A 19,691-nucleotide genomic window follows, 5' to 3' on the forward strand; every position below is an offset into this window, starting at 1 on the left:
GTCATCACTTGACAACTCCCTGTCATATGACAAGGTAAAGTTGGCAGTGCTCCAGCGTTTTCGATTCGCGGCTGATGGCTACAGGGAGAAATTCTGGAAGAGCAAGCCTGAAGACGGCGAAACTGAAAGACAGTATGCCACAAGACTCCAAAGTTTCTTTGATAGATGAATTGAAATGTCTCAGACAGAAAGGAACTTTGATTCGGTGCACGACTTGATAGTGGCCGAGCAATCCGTGGTGAATTGCAGCAGTAAGCTGGCGTTTTTCTTACGGGAGAACTGTAAGACTATGGAACCCATGGCAGAGGTAGATGATATATATATCGAAGCGAAGAGATTGAAGAACTTGTTAATAGTTCAGGATAAGAGTAAGGACACAACTGTAAAGGCTGAATTATTTCAAGCCCAAGAGCAGAAATTCAATGTTTGTTTGTGGCCGTAAGGGGCAAAAAGCTTCAGACTGTTGAAGTAAGCTGGAACAAGTATATTGCATCAACTGCTGTAAATGGGGGCATGATTTAAAGGGCTGTCGGAAATTGAATAGCACTTCGAAGTCAACTACATCTTGTTTTATGCTACCCAAAGAGAAGACTGGTACACAACAATCCATGATTGATGGCGACGACTCGGACCAAGATGACAATGTTACGGGCACGGTGAGGACACAACCATAACGTAAGAAACGACCCATGCCAGTGTTACCAGGGGAAGTAAATGGACAAATGGTTCAAGTCTTAAGGGACACTGGAAGCAACACGTTAGTGGTACGCCGGTCATTAGTACCTGATGAAGCACTGACTGGCACTACCACTACGTGGTGGCTGGCTGATGGTAGCACCACTGTTGTCCCAGAGGCGGAAATACATATCACATCTCCATACTTTTCCGGCACGGCCATCGTCAAGTGTATGACATCACCACTATATGATGCCATAGTACGAAACGCACCAGGTTCTCATGACGCCAATAACCCCTACATTTTATAAAAACATTCTTCTCGGGATCAATTCAGTAAGAAGTACGCTCATTCTGCGGACGAATGAAACCAACCAAATTCTCGTCTGGTTGGTGTCACAGGTCTCAAGAGTTTGCAAAGGGCTGCACCTGCTAAACTCCTTGGGCAGATGTCTTGCAAAGATTTTCGCGAAGAAGAAGGAAAAGACGGGACACTTGACACCTGCAGAGCCAGAGTGCATAAGAGGTTTGTCGGCAAAGGCTCAACATAATTTTCTTTCATCGTCAAGAATGGCCTTTTTTACCCGTAGTACTTCCTGTCCCCTGGTAAGAGCATTCAACAGGCCAGAGTCCCGAAGTCCTTGAGAGGCCAAGTATTACGTTTGGCTCATGAGAATGTCATGTCCGGTGATCAGGCTGTCAAAAAAACAAGAGATAGAGCTCTGGACGCATCTTACTGGTCTAAGGTACAAGAAGATATTCGCAGATACATTTGATCATGTGACGCCTGTCAAAGAACTTTACCTAAAGGCAAGGAGCGCAAGGTACCTCTAGGGCGTGTGCCGATGATCGACACTCCTCTTGGACGTCTGGCGGTCGACATCACTGGACTGATAACTCCAGCTTCGGCAAAAGGTCATAGATATATTTTGACTCTTAAGGATTTCGCCACACGCTACCCTGATGCAGTGCCTCTGACAGCAATTGATTCAGCTACAGTGGCCGAGGGACAAGTCAAGATGTTTTCTCACATCGGATTTCCACGAGAAGTCGTGTGTGGCCAGGCATCATGTTTTACCGCACATCTAATGAAGGAGGTGAACAAACTAATGAAGGAGGTGAACAAACTTCTGGCTGTCAAGCATCTGAGCTGCACTCCATACCACCCTATGCGCAACGAGATGGTAGAGAGGTTTAATGGAACACTCAAAGAAATGCTCTGCAATATGGTCCAAGAACAGCCCAAATGTTGGGATTGCTTGCTAGCACCTTTTTGTTCGCTTATCGTGAAGCACCACGGACAAGCACCGGGTTCTCAAAGATTGAACTTATTTATGGCCGATATTTTTGACGAACTTTCAGTATATTGAAAGATTTATGGACAGAAGAACAGGAAAACGAAGAGCTTAAGACAACGTACGTATATGTCTTCGATTTAGGCGAACGAATTGAGAAGACACGAGAAAATCTGAGCCGAGCATAGGTGTTGCAAAAGAGTTATGACCGCCACAGCAATAAACGTGAACTGTAAGCTGGTGACCAGGCTTTCATCTTGCTTCCCACAAGTAACAACAAGTTAATACTGCATTGGAAGGGACCGTTTCCAGGAATTAGTAAGAAAAACGACTATGACTACTGGCTTGACCTAGGACACAGCAGAAAACTTTTCCACGTCAACATGCTAAAAAAAATGAACGCTGCCAAGAAGAGCTTCCCCGGACATCATCTTCTGCGGTCATAAAGAAAGAGAGGCAAGAGAAGCTACTACCACTTCAAGGTCCAAGACCGCATGTCTTGCTATTGCGGAAAAGCACAACGGCTCACAGAGATTACTAGAAAGGTGGTGAAGAACAAGACCACGTGCATTAAGAAAGGACAAGCGCTAGGATCGCTCAAGACAGCGTTGTTTTCTGCAACTGCAGTCAAAGTACCTGATCTTAAAAGAGAATATGTACTTTGGTCTGAGGCCTCAGAGTATTGTATGAGCGCTATTTTTATGCATGAGAATGGTGGCTTCCTCCAACCTGTGTCGTATGCCTGCCGTTAACGTTAGCCTCGAAGAAAAGATACTACGTGCAATTGAACGGCAATGCTTAGTGTTGGATTGTATGTTTTGAACGTTTGTTAAGGATGCTTTGTGCATGGGTGACACTTAGTGATTGGTCCGCACTGAACTGCAGTTTATTTTTCATTGAAAAAAAACTTTTCAAAAGGGGGGACTCTTGTTATGAGTGAAGTGCACAAGTGAAGTTATTTTCGAATTTGGCGCGGGAAGATGGACGACTGACAATGAGTTACCTGCGCCAGTGCTGTAAACATTGGCCATTGAAAAAGAAGAAAAACACAAGAAAATCGCAGAAAGATCCAGAGCGACTGCATGGAAGAAAAAGGAAGAAGAGTTGTGCTGGTGGTTGGAAGAAGGCGGCTAGGGTGCAGCGTGCGAGCTCATTGGGTGCGAATACCCAGGCGTCAAGGCATCCACCTAGCAGGCAATGACAACCACGGGGTCCTGGTGATCATTCAACCACTCAGGCTATTGGTGAGTTCCCGGCACGGCCTGGTTCTGATGTTTGAACAGAAGACAGGGCCGCAGATGGATGACGTTGTCTACCGGAAGCAGGAGAGAATCCTCTGGCTACAGGTCCCAGCTTGTGCCCTCCCACCACAGCGGCTTCCTTACTGGACTATTGATGGGCCCAAACCGCTGGTGGGCCGTATCTGTCCAAGACCATCCGGTCTTTGTGCATCCGGACTCCTATACCAGAACTTTAAGGGGAGATACTACTCGAAAAACGATTTTCTTTAATAAGAGTCTGAATTTAACACAAATTGGCATGCTAATACAGTTTTTTGTCCTCTTTTCAAATATGTCATTTATTTTCATGTAGATTGCTTGGTTTTCTTTCTGCAGGTCAGATACTGCAAAATTATGGCCATTGTTATGCAACAATTCTGACCTATAAAAATTTGAGATAAAGCATGCAGATATAGCTGACTATGATCCTTTGGAACTGTAGAGTGCAAAAAACTATATAAATTTTGTGTGTAAAAAGGTGAAATACAATAATAAAATAGAAAAATTTACTATGGCTCTAGTTGCCAAGGGCTTTCAATGTTATGTAATTTTTGAAAAACATAATCAAGCAGCACTGACAATCTGAATAGATACTTGCACTCTATGGGCCTTCATCATGCTATGTGCAAAATTTCATAGAGGTATGACAATTCTAAGTATACGAACTAGCGTGTATAAGAAGCACAGATCACACAAAACTGCAAAAGGAGAAAAACGCATTTGAAAGCTTGAAACCTTTTTTTTTTTTTTTATCACAGAATTGTTAGAAATGCATAATCTTTGGCCATAATGTTCAACAGAACTTTGAAAAGCACTGCAAGTTACTAGAACTGTCCTGCAGCATAGGTTGTGCCCTCACGGTCCTTGCGAGCACTCTCTTCTAGCCGTGCCTTTTTCACTCCACGACGACGGTGGGCCCTTGCTTCTGCTGTCAGACGCTCGGACATTCTCTTGATGCGCCTCGCATCGCGGGAATCACTGAAAGTAACTAGATCTCTAGATGGCAGTATGTTGAGCTCTTCCAGGATGTGCTCGAAAGTAGCATGACCCTTGTTGAACCACAGGATTGCCATAGCTGCGGCAGTCTCGACAACCGTTCGGGAGACAAACTTAGTCTTGGGGCAAAGTAGCCAAATTTTGCTGTTCAGGGATTCCGATGCGTTCTGGGTTTTCTCTTTGATGCATCGAGCAAGGAGCTTCTCATCCGTTAGCCGCTTATAAATGGGCAAAACAGCCAATCCCTGTGCTTTTGTCAGGAGAGGTGTGTGGCGTGGTGCAGGTTCACCAAGTGCTTCAGCGCGTTGATGTTTGCACCACGACTCTGTTCCTGCAGGGCAAAACTTGTGGCTGCCAGCATTGTCAGTAGAGCATGAGTGGAAGTACGAAGCCCATACTGCAGTGTACATATCCCGTACACTCCCCCTGTTGCTTGTTATGGCAATCTCATAGTATGTTTGGAGCTTCTGAATGGCTCACTCTTTCATTTTCTGACCTCGTGGTAATGGCACATGCAGCTTCCGTAGCGCGATGCCAAGTCTCTTGGCCACATGATTAGTGCAGTCTTCTTTTTCTATATTGACAGCACCATAGACTTTTGACTCTGCAACTGCACTATATACTTTGCTGTCACCGTCACTCAAGAATGCAATGAAATGCAGTGGGGTGTCATAAGTCAATGTTCTCTGCCAAATGCGCATTGCAGCCTCCGTTTCCATGGCATGGGAGGAACAGTCTGCATTTTTTTCGCAGACTGGGCCATGAAATGCCTGCCACACTTCCTCGTCTGGGCCCACATCCTTGTGCCTACTGCATGTCAGGCAGTAATTTGATATGACCTCGAAGTCTAAGCAGAGGCCAGTATCTAAGGAGATAACTGCGCCAATCCCGTTGTGGCTTTTGTGGCCCCTCTTCTGCCAAGTGCTGTCGAACATAACAGCCACATCAGTTTCGCCTGCTACTTCTATCGTCAACTCTCTGGATCGGCGCAAGTTTTTACTCACAGCTGCTATGGCAGCGGTGTGCACCTTCTTTGCTATCGAAAAAAATCCTCGGTGGTGCATTGGCTTTGGGAGTCCAATAATGGAGCAAAATCTCGGCAATTGCTCATGCCCAATGCCGACAGCGCGTGCAGCCACCACCGCCTTCACATTTACAGTGAAACTATCTCGGGAGCTCCCACTGTCGTACCGTTGGCTCACTCGGCTGCTGCCGTCCGCCGTAACACGCAGTGACGTATAGGAGCACGAAAGAACAGTCACTGAGCATTCGCTGTTTTCGCAATGAAGTTCGAGGAGCGACAAGAGTCCCTTGCGCTTTTCTGCCGGCTCCCGAAGGCAAGTTTTTGAATACCGCAAGCAGGGCATGCCGCACCTGCCACAAGTGCCGTCAGCAAGAGGGTGTCGCACAAAACTGTCGTTGCACAAACCTCATCGCGCTGTCTTTCGTCTTTTTTGAAGAAGCCGAGCTTCTTTTCCAAAGCACTGACGAAAGAAAGCGCAGCGTCAACCCCTTCATCGCAGCCACTGTCGCTCGCGCACTCGTCGATGCCGCCGTCAGGCCCAGCACACGTAGGCGCGTTCTCGTTCGTCGCCGTCGTTCGGGGCGCTTTACGCCGCCTTCTCTTGAACTTGTGCTTCGTTCGAAACTTCTGTGGTCTCACGTTGCACTTTTCCGGGCTTGTCATCGCGAAAATATGCGTAGACGCGCAGAAAAGCAGACGGACCAAATGCCGATGGCCGCCACCAACACAGCTGACAATGACTCGGTAGGCAATGGCGATGCGGCTTAGGGTGCCACCCGTTTCAAACCGCTCAAACCACGTGATAAAAAGGCCTCGTTTTTTATTTTTTTTTGCCCACGTATGAAACTGGCGGTCATCGGAGCTGTAAGAAGAAGGCCGAACGCAACTTTCCCAACCGATCGCGATGGCGAGCGGCACTGCGACGGGGAGCAGCGCACAGTCAAAGATGGCCAATATCGGCGCAAATTCACGAAATTTAGAGCCACCGCGATGCCTTCATACACATTTTTTTGCATTTTGTGGTTCGAATTTAGTTTTGAAATTTTCACAGATGAAAGAAGAAGGTTTGAAGATTACAATGTAGTAAAAATCAGAAATACGAGAAATTTCGCTAAAAACGCGATTTTTCGACTCGCATCTCCCCTTAATGGCTGTACTAGGAGACTGTTTGGACTCTTAGAGGGTTCCCCTCTTTAACGAGAGATGCGTCGATATTCTGTATGACCGTGCAAAAACTTTAACGGGTGAATTCGGTAGACTATTCAGACTTTGAGAGGTTCCCCTCTTTAATGAGAACTGTATTTACTTTCTGCCTCGTCGGTACTTGTTAGCTTATTTTTTCTGCATTTTAGCATTCCCTCATAGTGTTTTTTTGTGTTTGCGCAAATATATATATATATATATATATATATATATATATATATATATATATATATATATATATATATATATATATATATATATATAGAACGCGTTATTCGAAGGTCGTAGGTTCGATTCCTGCTCACGGCTGGTTATTTTTTCATCCACTTTTTTTCCTTCTTTCTTCTTATTTACATTCCATTGGTTCTAATAACTTCCCCTGTACATTCCTTGGCATTACTGTCTGTTAGATCTCATTAATATTGTGTTAAAACACGGAAAAACGAGCCCTTAGGTACACACTTCTTTCCCTTATATATATATATATATGTATATTTTTCATGCAAATCAATCTCACCACTTTCTCATTCGATAACTAGCCCGACCGGAATTATTTACCGAACCTGTCACAGGCGTATCACTGCTGATCTTAAGATCACAGGTGGCCGGTCCGTCAAGATTTAAGTGCGCAATAAGAAAACACAGGTGACCAAAACCCTCTACACCATGCCTCATATTAGTATCATTGCCTTGGAAAATAAAAAAAGCAGAATTCAATTTTTCACACCCACAAAAACAAGAGATTATTTAAAATTGTTTCCTGCTGTCCCACCAACATCATATAATAACAGGATATTACATTGGCTTTGTGGACTGACATCTCTATGAAAGTAACTGTCAAGACAACCAACAGAGTTGTCTTTCCTGGTCCATAATTTCAGCTTGGCAACACAGTGCAATCCTGCAAAAGGCTACAACTGTCAATGTGTAGCAGTTGCCTGTATCTATGACAGAGTGCTAGAATACCAAGTCCAAGTATCGACAAAAACAGACTATTTAGGCTAGATGGCCACAGCTCCGAAAGCATAAAATTTTTCCTGAACCGAAGTCAAGATGCGGGCACCTATGATTTGCATTTCTAGTTTTTAATACTCTTAGCTCATTATGCCATGACTAACGACCGCAGCAAGCAACATGAGGGCAGTAATAAGAGCAACTTACTATCACGCCGTCCCGGCGACGGCCACGTCGAGATGTCTTGACTGTCGAAGGTCTCACCGGTTGACGCATCGACATCATCTCCTTCCCGAGAAGACGACTGTACGCCATTCAGATTGCACGTGAACAATGACCTCGAGTTTGTACCTCCCACACTGCCCCTGTGACCACCCACTTCACCTTCACCACCCTTCGACTGCTGCACAACACCACAGGGCATTTCACCCGCACTCCCCTTTGCAGCAATGCCCGGTGCACAGTCCCACTCGCGGGGGCAGACACACTGCACGGACGACAGATTTGCACTGGAACCTTCCGCAAAGGCTTGTGGTGAATTCTCAGTAGACGAACTTGCTGCTTGCAGAGGGTCCTTTCCAAACGGCACCGCTGCCGCCGCATCATCCAAACGCGGAGTCGATGAAAGACATTGGCTTCGCGAACTCTTGCTTGAGTTTTTTTGTGAACCTAGGCACGGGGAACTTTCGGACGTCACCTGCTTGTTGTCCTGGCAACGAGCCACGTCCTCCTCGTGTCCGTTACCAAGAGGCCCGCGGTCGGCCTGCCGACGAGAAACATCCCTATCTGTGACTTGGGGGCGCTTTTCCCTGTCGCGGCAGACCACGGGATGGCAGTCGCCCGCCGAATGCTTCTCTCCGTCCCTTTCTATCTTCTCCCCGTTCACCGGCGTCCTATGGGGCAGTGGTAAGTCCTTGATGGAAGTTTGGTGGGAAGCAGACGAGCGACGGAGAATGCACGAGGCGTGGAAGCTCTGGGCCTCCATCCAGAACTTGACCAAGGGCCGCGCACCCTGCTCTTCTGCAAACTGAATGAAGTAGGCGAGTGCCCCGGCATCCTGTAGCACCTCATCAAGGGTCTTTGAGAGGCAAGACTTCGTCCGCACGCACAGGTTTGGTTCATACTCCTCTTCCGCTGCACAGAATCAAGACATTAGTCTCAAAAACTGTACTAAAGTTCGAAATTACCAAAATATTGGCAACAGCCGAATGGCCACCTTAAGCCTTCATTTTGGAATGTTCTATTACTGCTGCGAACTAAGTTAAAGAAAAAAATAATAACGCCAGGTGTGCTAGACTGCACAGCACAGTCACAGTGAAAGCTGGAAGGCGGCTTTTCTACAGCCTTTTTAAAGGGGGTATGGTGGGGTAAATGGTATATGCAAGTTTTCACACAATATTTCATAAACTACAGCAAGTATTCACATGAAATTTCAAGGGCTCACAAAGAATGCCACTGGTTATCACATGGCACAATCTTTTTATGCCTGGATGGCCTATCCTTCTTGTGGCCCACTTCCAAATTTTAAAGTGGGTCCACTTACTCAATGTACGTTTTCTCTGCAACCATTGAAAGGAATGTAGGAATGATGTTTCACCAAGTTATCGCAGAGACACATAGGTTATATCTAAAGTACAAAAATAGGAGATCCTTTGTGGAGTTTATGTGAAAAAATACAAAGTTACTGCATTCACAAAGCCACAGAGGGTATTGATGTTCGATTTTTTTACAGCATCACTTTTTGCAACAATAAAAACTTTTTTAGTTCAGATTGTTTCCAACTTGTAGCTTGTGCATGCAAAGTTTCATCAAAATCAAATCAGTCTTTTTCAGAAACGGTACATTAAAGTTTAAAAATGTAAAAAAAAGGCGCTATTAGAAAAGAACGAATTTTCAAGTGCGCATACTGCTTATGCCAGAGGGCGGGCAGCGCACTTTCGTGGGACATTTAAACCACCTAGGAGCGACCGCTTGACGTGGGGCTTCCACAGATTCCAGTGGATTTTTTGGTGTCAAAATGGCAAATTCACTTTTGGGGTGAGGGCAGGGGGGGTATTTTCCCGTACAATTTTAAACACTCTTGGGGGAACTACTGCTACAAGAACACTTGAATGGCACCCACTGCACAATAAATCATGGTATTACATGTGTAGAAGGGAAGTGTTTACTATGGCATAATTTGGAGAAGCATGCTACCCGCTACACACCTATATTTATGTGCACTTTGTTGATGCTGAGGATGATGGTGAATTATGCTTCAGGCTTTTGTCATGGGTTCAAGTAACAAATGACACATTCGTGATGCTATCCGCATTGTGTGAGATCTGGTTGTTACTTCACTGTTCTGAAACACTTTATTACATATGTTTATCCAATTCCTTACCCCACACAAGGTCTCCATAAGGTCAGTTTACAAAGGAGTGTCAAGCAGCGGAATAGCTCAGTGGTAGAATACTGGGCTGCCATGTAGAGGGCCTGGTTTTGAACCCAGTTCTACCCTCATGTTTTTTTTTAATTTTTAAGTATGGTAGTTACATAGTTACAGTTCCCGGTGACAGCAAACTATCATGGCACCAATATTGGCCATAGTTGCGATCTCCCAGAACAGCTTTCACTGTAATCTCTTCATTAGAGGGGGGAGAAGGAGGCAGACCTTTTGGTCTGCTTCTGTATAGCTACACCTGTGAGCAAAAGTCTACAGACCACGGAAGCACAAGACAATATCACCATCTTTATTTCTTTGAAATGCTGCAAGCCAACATTTTGGCTTGAGTAAGATGGGCTTCACGAACAATGCAAAATTAAATGTACAAGCAATGCAATGGGCAAACATAATAAACAAAACAAACGATGAAATTAGTACGACAATCACTGAAAAATAGGGTCATCAAAACATGTGGTAGGAGCAAGCAGAAATGGCAACAGCAAAAAGTGCTACACCTTTAAAACATGGCATTGTATACTGCTAACAAAGTCATCGGAGCTGACTATACTATTTGGCAATGCATTCCGATCTGCGACCGTGCGTGGGAAGAAGCCGTAATGAAATAGTTAAGTGCGAGCATAGATTGGTGCTAATGAATGTTTGTGATTGTGCCGTGTTGTTCTTGTACTAACACGCTGAACTGATGCTGGGAGAGATAAATTGATTTTACCTGCTAGGCAGTCGTGAAGGAATAAAAGGCGGTTAACTTTTCTCTGGGCCTCCAGCGTTGGTATGTTACTGAGCATCAACTGTGTAGGGGAATCTAGACCTTTGTATTTTACAAATATACATCTCACTGCTTTACGCTGAACATTTTCTAATTGCAAAATATCATTTTAATACTGCAGATCCCGCATAATAATGCAGATGAGTACTCCAATTTAGACCTTATGCAGGCATTGTATGTTAGAAGTTTCATGCTACTGGGTACTTTCCTAAGTTTTCTTTTAAGAAGCTCCAGTTTCCGGACACAGGCTGCACAAATATCAGATATATGATCCGACTATGTGAACTTATTTGTTAGTGTAACACCGAAGTATTCAAACTTCTAAACTTCTGCGACCCGACTTATCAATTGAATATACAAAAGTACAGACTAGTTTTCTTTTGTAGTTGCACGGAGTAGCACTGTTTTTTCTGAATTTAAAACCATTCCCCAAAACCTACACCCATCTCCAATCGTAGATACACTGTTTTGTAAAAAGGTGTAATCATTTGCAGTTGAGATTTTCCCGATAACAACCCACTCATCAGCAAGTGACCGTATTGTCACGGGGTCATACAGTATTGTCACGGGTATTCATACAGTACCAAGAACCACTTCAACCAGATCATTTACATAAATAAGAAATAACAAAGGGCCTAAAACACTACCTTGAGGCACTCCCAAGGTAATAGGAAGCACAGGGGATAAGGAATTTTTTTATTTCTACTAATTGTTTTCTATTAGAAAGATATGCACTAATCCATTTAACAATGAAGGATGGCAGGCCGAGGCATTCTATCTTATACAATAGCTTACCATATGGTACTTTATGGAAGGCCTTCGAAAAATATAGAAATAAAAATTCCACCTACCCAGAGAGATCAAGTACAGTAGGCTCTCAGTAAATGGAAATCTGTTAAAAAGAACTACTGCTTAAATGGAATTATTGGCCCTGCAATGCTTGGTTTCGAGCTTGTATTCCGTACTTATATTCGCCTCTCAGTAAACGGAACTCCTGTTAAATGCAACATATTTTCCCGTTCTCTTCAGGTTCCGTTTACTGAGAGTCTACTGTACAGCCAAGATATCGTGCACTGTAGAAACCAATTGAGTAACTATAGACATTGACTTTCTGAAGCCGTGTTGATGTAGTGCCAATAGACCTCGATCGGTTAGAAATTCTTGAATGTAACATGCAACAGCGTGCTCCAACAATTCGCAACACGTGCTTGTGACTGAGACAGAACGGGAGTTATTTACCGTCTAAAAGCAAGCCGACTGCTGTTAAGAGCATTACTCCGACGGAATTCAAAAGAGAAACGCTCTCCACGGCAGACAGCACATATGGCAAAGGCTTATGAACAGCAATGGCCCGTATACGGCTCACGGGTGTTCTCAATGGCTCACGGGCATTCCCATCTACGATGGAGGATATGTATGTGTGCATTTATTGCGGTGATAACAAAGCAAGAGGGGGCTGAGCTCCCCTCCGTAAAATATTATTTGAGGCGCACGGCCCATTGGAGTTCCTAGAGACCCCCTAGATCTACTTCAAACACTGCTTCGAATTCTATGTAAGGTATCGAATACCACGCTGATCCTGCGATTCCCTTCTGCATGCTTCCATGCCCTGGAGTCGTTGCACTGATTACCACAAATGGAACCTAGCTAGTCTGCATCACATTTCTTCCAAGACACTTTGTCCAACAAGAAGCTAGTTGCAATGATGATAACAAAGTCATATCATTACTATGAGACCCTGTATGATATAAGACACAACTTCAGAGTCGTCTCACATGACAGCGTACTACCAGGCTCCTGAAAGATGACTAGAGTCTGCTAGCACTGCAACGCCAAAAACAAGGCGTAACATACTACATTCCACTTCACATGCAGTGGGGAATGGCATCAAGTTCGGAGACTTCTCTCATAACTTGCATTCACACACATAAAAGTGTTTCATATTAAAGAAAGGTAGAAGTATTTGTCCCACAAGTGAGAATCGCAAACATACTGCTTGTGTCTACAAAAATATGACCACCATTGCATGACAGCACCAAGATATGAACTTGAACACCAAGGAAGTGGCAAAGCAATGCTTTCTTTTTTATGCTAGGGGCACGCTTTTTTAGCTCGCAACCGAAACATGCTATGTCTTGTATTAGATGTATAAAGATGGATGAATTACACCCAGACCTAATAACAACTAAGTCACATCTGCCATGACAATACTTCATTATATCGGAAAATTCATTATAAATGATTGTTCATAATACTATGCCTATGACAAAGCTATTGTTTTCTTACTTCGCTATAACTGATGACTATTTATAGTAGGGTATGAGTACATAGCCTTAGGACAACACATTTCATGTAGTGATTTATGTAAACTAATTATCACTATAATATAGCAGCTGTTCTACATAATGTCTATTGATTGAGTGTGTTCCAGTGAGTGGGTCAGGGAACTAACAGGTGTTGAGGGCATCTTAGTCGCAAACGAGAATAAGAAAAGGGCATGGGAATGTAGCGCACAGGCAAGATAGCCACTGGTCATCAAGAATTACAAGCTGGATTGCAAGAGAATGCGAACGCTAGAGGGGGATAGGGAGAGCTAGGAGGGTTCAAAAAGTTTGTGGGTATAAGATGGCATCAGTGGGCACAGGACTGGGTTGACTGGTGGATTATGGGAGAGGCCGTTGCCCTGGAGTGGGAGTAGTCAGGCTGATGATTTTTTATACAGGAGACTCATTAAATGGAAGCTTATGGGTCTAGCAAAATATGTTTTATTTAACAGGAGTTCTGTTTACCGAGAGATGACCAGGGGTGCAGAATGCAAGAGTGAAACCAATCTTGCCAGAAGCACTTGTTCCATTTAAGCAGCCATTTACTGAGAGCTCACTGTATGTGTAACGGGAAGCAGCAGCCTGCTAAAAATATTTGTAGTGCTACTAAATGTGACACAGCTCATTTATCCTGAAACGGAAAACTTTCTTTCAAGCGTTCAAGAAAACTTAAACAATTCTGCCTTTCTGGCCAAGACGGCATGAGCTTCCCAAGCTCCCAGATAACAAGAAGGAAGAGGCCAGTGGTGAGCACACGTGGTCTCTGCTACTCACCCGACTGTAGTGGAGACGGTGGCGGAGGGGCAGCGTCCTCCAGCATACTGATGTCGGCAGGAACTGCACCGTTGTGGAGGCTGGCCTGTGAGCCATGCCTCGACACCTGCCGACCAGACACTTCACCTCCGAGCTCACCCGCATCTTGTGGCTTGTCTGCGTTGAAGGGCAAGGCAACTGGTGGATTACCAACGTTACCACTCAGCTAATCAGCAGCAGCCGGGTCGGTCGAAAAAAATGTACACTTGCACAAGCTAGTGATGCACCTTATAGTCATGATGATAATGAAGTAGCATTATTATACATTGTCTGAAGTACGGGGCACTTCCTCCTCAAACGTGGCTGCGCACAAACCTGCACCAATGGGCACAAATTGGCTGACATAATGCGCTATGGCCATTGCCCAACTTTCAAAGAACACAGCCGAGTGCACGAGTGGTACCGTCTCTTTAGTTCTCAAAGTGATCGGCAACAACGCTTCCATGATCTGGGCTCTCCCGACTTCTTAACCTGTGTCTGACTAGACGGCATGCTTTAAGGAGGATCGAGAGATGGTGCCATCACCCTTTGACAACATAGCTGCTTGGACCTGCCACTGTATGCACTCAATGTAGGACGTGCACAAAAGAATGACAAATTGCAATGCACATAGGCCTTCTAAGACAGTATAGAGAGGCTGCCAGGTATCTATAGGCATTTGGTTTGTCCTCACACGACAAGCACACTGTCAAAGTGTGGCTGGCACTCTAAGCGACTAAGCAGTAGTTGACAGTGCCGGACAGTGGCACAGTAGACATAGCATTATCGCTTGGCTCACGGTGACTGTAATGCCACCCTTCAAGTAATTTGAAAGTAATTAGCTGCACATATGCTTGCTTCCCCCTTTCCATGTCATGTATGCTTGCTTCAGTTTTTCCATGTTAACTGCTGGGCACTGCAACCTCAAAAATGATATACTATGCAAGGCTGGCCTAATCTTTCCCTGTTATTTTAGAAACAGCACTGTGGCCAACAGGAAGGCTAGGTGAATGGCAATGAAACAGGTGAAATATAACGTGCAGCACATGTTACAGACAGCATAATACAATTTTGATTGGATCACTTTGACATGTTGGGTGTTTGCACAACGTCAGTATGCTGCCCGCACTGCTTTATCTCTGACACATTGGCTCAATGGATGGATGGCTTCACAGTGCATACAGCAGGCATGAAATGCCTGATACACTATATTCAGTCCTTCAAGTCCACATCCAATAGACGTGAGAAAACCCACCAAACGAAAAATTCTTAGCTGTACATATCTAGCAATCATGAAGATGCAAAATATATGGTAAAGGTGGATTATAAGTAGATCTCCGTGTTTTCAGATAAACCTTAAAAAATTTTATAACCAGTCACCGCTAAAGTTTTTTACAGTTAGAGTTTATCTGATAAACTGATTTTAAAAGGGCATTTTCAATGTTGAAAGGGCATTTGCAAAGCTGAGAATCTTCATTCAAAAATAGCGCACCTCCACCAGCAACCGCGACTTCGTAAATATTATTACTTTAGGTTTTACTTCCCGAAACCATGATATAGTATGAGCGACACTGTAGTATAGAGCTTCAGAAACTTTGACCATCTGGTGTTTTTTAAAGTGCACTGAAGTCGCACAATACATGGCCCTCTAACATTTCGTCTCTATCGAACTGTGAAAACCACTGCCAATATTGAATTCGCAAACTTTGGCTCAGCAGCCGTGCACCACAACCACCACACCACCGCAGTGGGCTAGCAACTTCATAAAGTGGGCAGCGGTTTATTACAGGCTTTCATGTGGTTATACAAACAAACATAGGCCTTCTGTATTCAAGTGTTAGTGTGTACATAAAAGTCTGGGCATTCGAACCTTCCAGACATCCAAATACATTTGGTGTGTTTGCATGTTTTCACACTGAAATATCACTTCATAAAACATTTGGAGTATTAAAATTATTATTAATAACAAGTCCTTTATTTTGCATCAAGATGAGGGAGCCTGTCAAGTCAGTTTTGCGGAATATTTCAAGGTGGCTGAGAAAGCAGCAAAAGCTTAGAAGCAGTTTGACTAGCTCCCACCCTCCAAAAGAACATTCTGGCGAGTTTACAGCAGTGCACACCAACAGCCTTACAGAATCGGCAAATAAGCGAGTGAAAAATAGAAAAAGAAATGATAGAAAAACAGGATTACAAGCAATAAAAATGCCATGCATTTTTATTAAAAATAAAATTAAAACTAATTCCAACAACTTATAATCCATAATTGAACACCGAATTTCAGAGAATTGAAGATTTATGAGAATTAAAATGCGGTAAACACCACAAATTTATCCACAAAAAATTAACTTCAGATGACACCCTTTTAATTTTAAGAAAAATGAACTTAAACAATACAAAGGACTTGCTTCAACGTTATGATAGTTCGCAAGGATTAATTTTCTACAAGTGAAGAACACACAGGATAAAAGCACAGTGAAAGTAATGCTGTAAGTTGGGTCGCCTTGCTGTTTGCATATGCACACAATTCACACCATATATGCTTGCAAACACAAGAAAAATTTTATATCAGTGACCTGGATGAATGTAACATTGCCTTTTGAGAGGTGCCTAAGCAATAGTAAAAAAGGATTGAGCATACCCCACTAATAAACTTGTACTGGTGCCCCTTACATAATATTTTAATAAAGCTGTAACATAGCTTCGAAGGAAATGCCTGAACCAGGGAATCAGGACATCAATGAGTGTAACATTGATCCTCGTAGGAATGGCCACAGTGACCTGCCAGTAAAATCTATCAGCAAAGTTCTGACATAACCTTCGATTCGTGTTTTTCGTTTGAGCAAGCTAAAGAATGGGGCTAATCACATCAAAGAAACTCAACCCCTATTGTTTTATGTAACTGTCGGGATTGAGTGTCTCGTGCAACTTTGGTACCTCTGCTCGCAGTGCAGTGAAATTCAACTCCCAATGGTGTGTGATAGTGACCCCTTGGTATCAACAGATGACACCAAGTGATGCTGTTTTCAATCTGCCACATTACTAAATATTTGTGGCTCTGTACATTCCATGTTACAAAAAGGACTATAAAAAAAGAGAAGCATATATGACACAGAGGTTAAATGAACGTTAGCAGTTCACTTGGTCACACCCTGTGCTCATCTATTAACACGGTTTACAGTGAGGAATGGGGCAAGGCATAATAAAGAGACTCATCAGCCACAGGCAAAGTAAAGCAGCACCTATCTAGTGTGCTTTTTCCACCCTCCATTCCATGAACTTCAATTGCTTTCTAGATTTATTTGGGGGCTGAAGGTCTCTCTTGGTTTGCTTGAGGAGGTCCTCCAGTTTGCCCGAGCACGTGCTTGGAAGGAGAGTACACATATACATGTAATTGCCGATCACTATGCACGTAGAGGGGGCATCCCCTCAACTACTGGGTGAGACCCTTCCCCCTTTCTGGCCGTTAGCCATGCGTCCTTGCGCCATTGAACAAGCCTTCCGACAGTGTCCGTCTGGCTCTTTAAAGCCCGCCGATTGTTCATACGACTTCAATGTATACAGGCAATCCAGAGAAGGCAACGAAATATGATCGTCACTTAAAACTGGCACATCTTAGGTTGACGATGCGGCGCAGCTGACGTGAATCGGATACGATCGAAACGCGAAGCGCTCGACGATGTCGTTCGCTCCTGTAACTTCTAGACTGAGGGCCCCCAAGACCTCGACAACAACGAGGAACGAAATGAGCAGCACGCGTTAATTAGCGGTGATAACTTCTACTCTCAGAGTGCGCACCATCGAACTGACGTGTTCCATTCATATAGAATTACCCGATAACGCGCGCGGAATGTAATTGAAGATTAGGACACAGCGTTGTGAACGTCCCTCGCATTACAAGAGGAAGGAAAGATTTCCGCAGCACCAATTCCGTGCTCGGCGTGCACGGAATATTTCGATGTGTGTCACAAGGATAGCGGCGGATGCTTGAAGGAAATGTTTACATCTGACACACAACGCCGCGACGCGCGGTGCAAACATTCGCCCGTCAAAACCAAAGTGCTGTCACTGGACAGTGCGTGCGGTACGCTCGCACAAGTTTACGATTCAAAGCGCTCGGGACGCGGCAATCAAATGCTTCGACACACGCGAGCGGGCCGGATCCGCCGTGTCGCGGAACACTTTACTGCGGAACCTTCTTCAGATTCACCTCAACTGGTACGCATATCCCCAATCGGAAAATAATTCGAGAAACCACCGCGTCTCCTAAAGCAGCAACTGCCAAACTTGGTGCGCTCGTGATGAGGCGGTTGGAGAAGTCGTGACTTCCAATCTCCGCAGACGCGCGAGGTCGTCTACATTGTTACGGCGGAAGGGAAAATTACACGATAATTAAAGCAGCGGAGGCCTTGATGGCCCCATCGCGTGCGGTGCGCAAGAAGCAACGCGTTCACGAGCAGGTGAAAAATACGTGACACAATCGCGCAAGTTTCACAATTTCGAATCCGCTCTCGGGGCAGCGCTTCCTACCTGGCTTCCTTCTGAAGAGGGGCATCGCGTTCCACTGGCATTCGGCCGATCGCAGTCAGGGACGATGTCGCCGTGTCATGTTCCAAGCTTCGGCGATTACGCAGCCCGACTCAATCAACGGTGCCAGCCGACCGCGGTCTAAACCAGCCGATGTGACGACGAAGTGGTAACGCCTTCCTTCGAACGCCTGAAAATACAGATGACAGCGGCCATGACCACTACGAGATATGGGTGTCGAGGTTAAAGAACGTTTTGTTTCGCTTGTTTTCTTCTTTCTTTTAATTGTGGTCAGCTGACTTGCCACGGTGGCGCAACTGAGGACGAGAGTTAGCGCGGATTTTCTTCTTCGTCTTTTTTAATTAGCCTCGAATGTGTGGTTTCGGGACGCGACGTGTGTGCGTTCTCGTGATGGAGTGGGGGCTTGTCTTCGTCATGTGAAATCGCGGTGACGAGTTTTTGAGTTGACGGTTTCGGAATCGTGGTTTGTGCGGCGGCAGCAGGTGCGAAGGCGTGCCTGCCGAACCGCGCATCTGGCGACGTTTGGTCACACGATTTGCTGTGCCCGTAGTGCATTTGTTTGTGAATCGTGCTGCCGGCTTCTCGTGGACCGCTTGCCCATGCGACCGAGTGGGTTTGTAAGGCCTTTGTGGTTATCCGAGTCGTCGCCGCAACCGCTACGGAACCGCCATGAAACCTCTGGACATCGGCGAAGTGCCTGAAGAGCTGAAGACCCGCCCTAAGGCGTTCGTTGCCTTCATCGGTTTAGAACCGCAAGTCAACAACATTCATGCCGCGATCTGGGATGCTTTTTCAAACAATCGCGGACCGGATCGGTCACCACTGAACTTTGTGATCCTGCCAGACAAGCATGTCTTCCCGAAACCCAAGCCCAAGGTATGTATATGCCGAATTCGATGGTATATTTTTCGTCGGTGTGTTCGAGTGGAGGGTGTGTTTTACTTGTTTATGACTTGTTCGTTTCGTTACTTGCGCGATGTTTACTTTGGAGTCAAGTGACATGCCTCCTGCATTGTTTATGACAAGAGGTTTCCGGTATCAAACGACGACAGGTACAGTACGTGACAACCTGGTCTGTACTGGAGATTAGATCGAGGTAGCTGCATGCTGCCGCAGATCAACCCCCCCCCCCCCCCCCAAAAAAAAAAAGGAAATTGTGACATTGTCATTTTTTTTACTTCGATCAGACTGGCTCTTTCTGCAAGGCGGGATACAAAACAATGGCGATTGATAAATTCAATCTCGATCGTGATCGAAAGTGCAGCATGATATTTATCGACATATAACGCGTGCAAATTACTGGCGTGGTGCTTCTGCATGCGCCTGGAGCCTCAGTTGTTGAAATCTTAATGGCACTGAATACAGCCAAGCTAGTATCCCATATTCAAAAT

The 19,691-nt window shown here is 44.8% G+C and overlaps 2 protein-coding genes across 3 annotated transcripts in view; one reads left to right on the forward strand and one right to left on the reverse strand.

Annotated features, from left to right (window-relative positions):
• Positions 1 to 18,451, reverse strand: part of LOC142761604 (A-kinase anchor protein 10, mitochondrial-like) — a 76,555-nt gene extending 58,104 nt beyond the window's left edge. For both annotated transcript variants that reach the window (XM_075890623.1, XM_075890624.1), the window contains exons 1-3: positions 18,283 to 18,451; positions 13,738 to 13,893; positions 7,635 to 8,561 (exon numbers count right to left, since the gene is read on the reverse strand). In XM_075890623.1, the coding sequence (XP_075746738.1) occupies positions 7,635 to 8,561; positions 13,738 to 13,893; positions 18,283 to 18,307 (1,108 nt within the window). In that variant the 5' untranslated portion in view covers positions 18,308 to 18,451. The remainder of the gene's footprint in view (positions 1 to 7,634; positions 8,562 to 13,737; positions 13,894 to 18,282) is intronic.
• A 173-nt stretch (positions 18,452 to 18,624) lies between these two features.
• The window catches only part of LOC142804073 (trafficking protein particle complex subunit 11-like), a 145,709-nt gene continuing 144,642 nt past the window's right edge, over positions 18,625 to 19,691 (forward strand). The window contains exon 1 of the mRNA XM_075890622.1: positions 18,625 to 19,176. Coding sequence (XP_075746737.1) covers positions 18,970 to 19,176 — 207 coding nt within the window. The 5' untranslated portion in view covers positions 18,625 to 18,969. The remainder of the gene's footprint in view (positions 19,177 to 19,691) is intronic.

Source organism: Rhipicephalus microplus, chromosome 3 (assembly GCF_043290135.1).
Source record: "Rhipicephalus microplus isolate Deutch F79 chromosome 3, USDA_Rmic, whole genome shotgun sequence".
In the NCBI taxonomy this organism is placed as follows: Eukaryota; Metazoa; Arthropoda; class Arachnida; order Ixodida; family Ixodidae; genus Rhipicephalus; species Rhipicephalus microplus.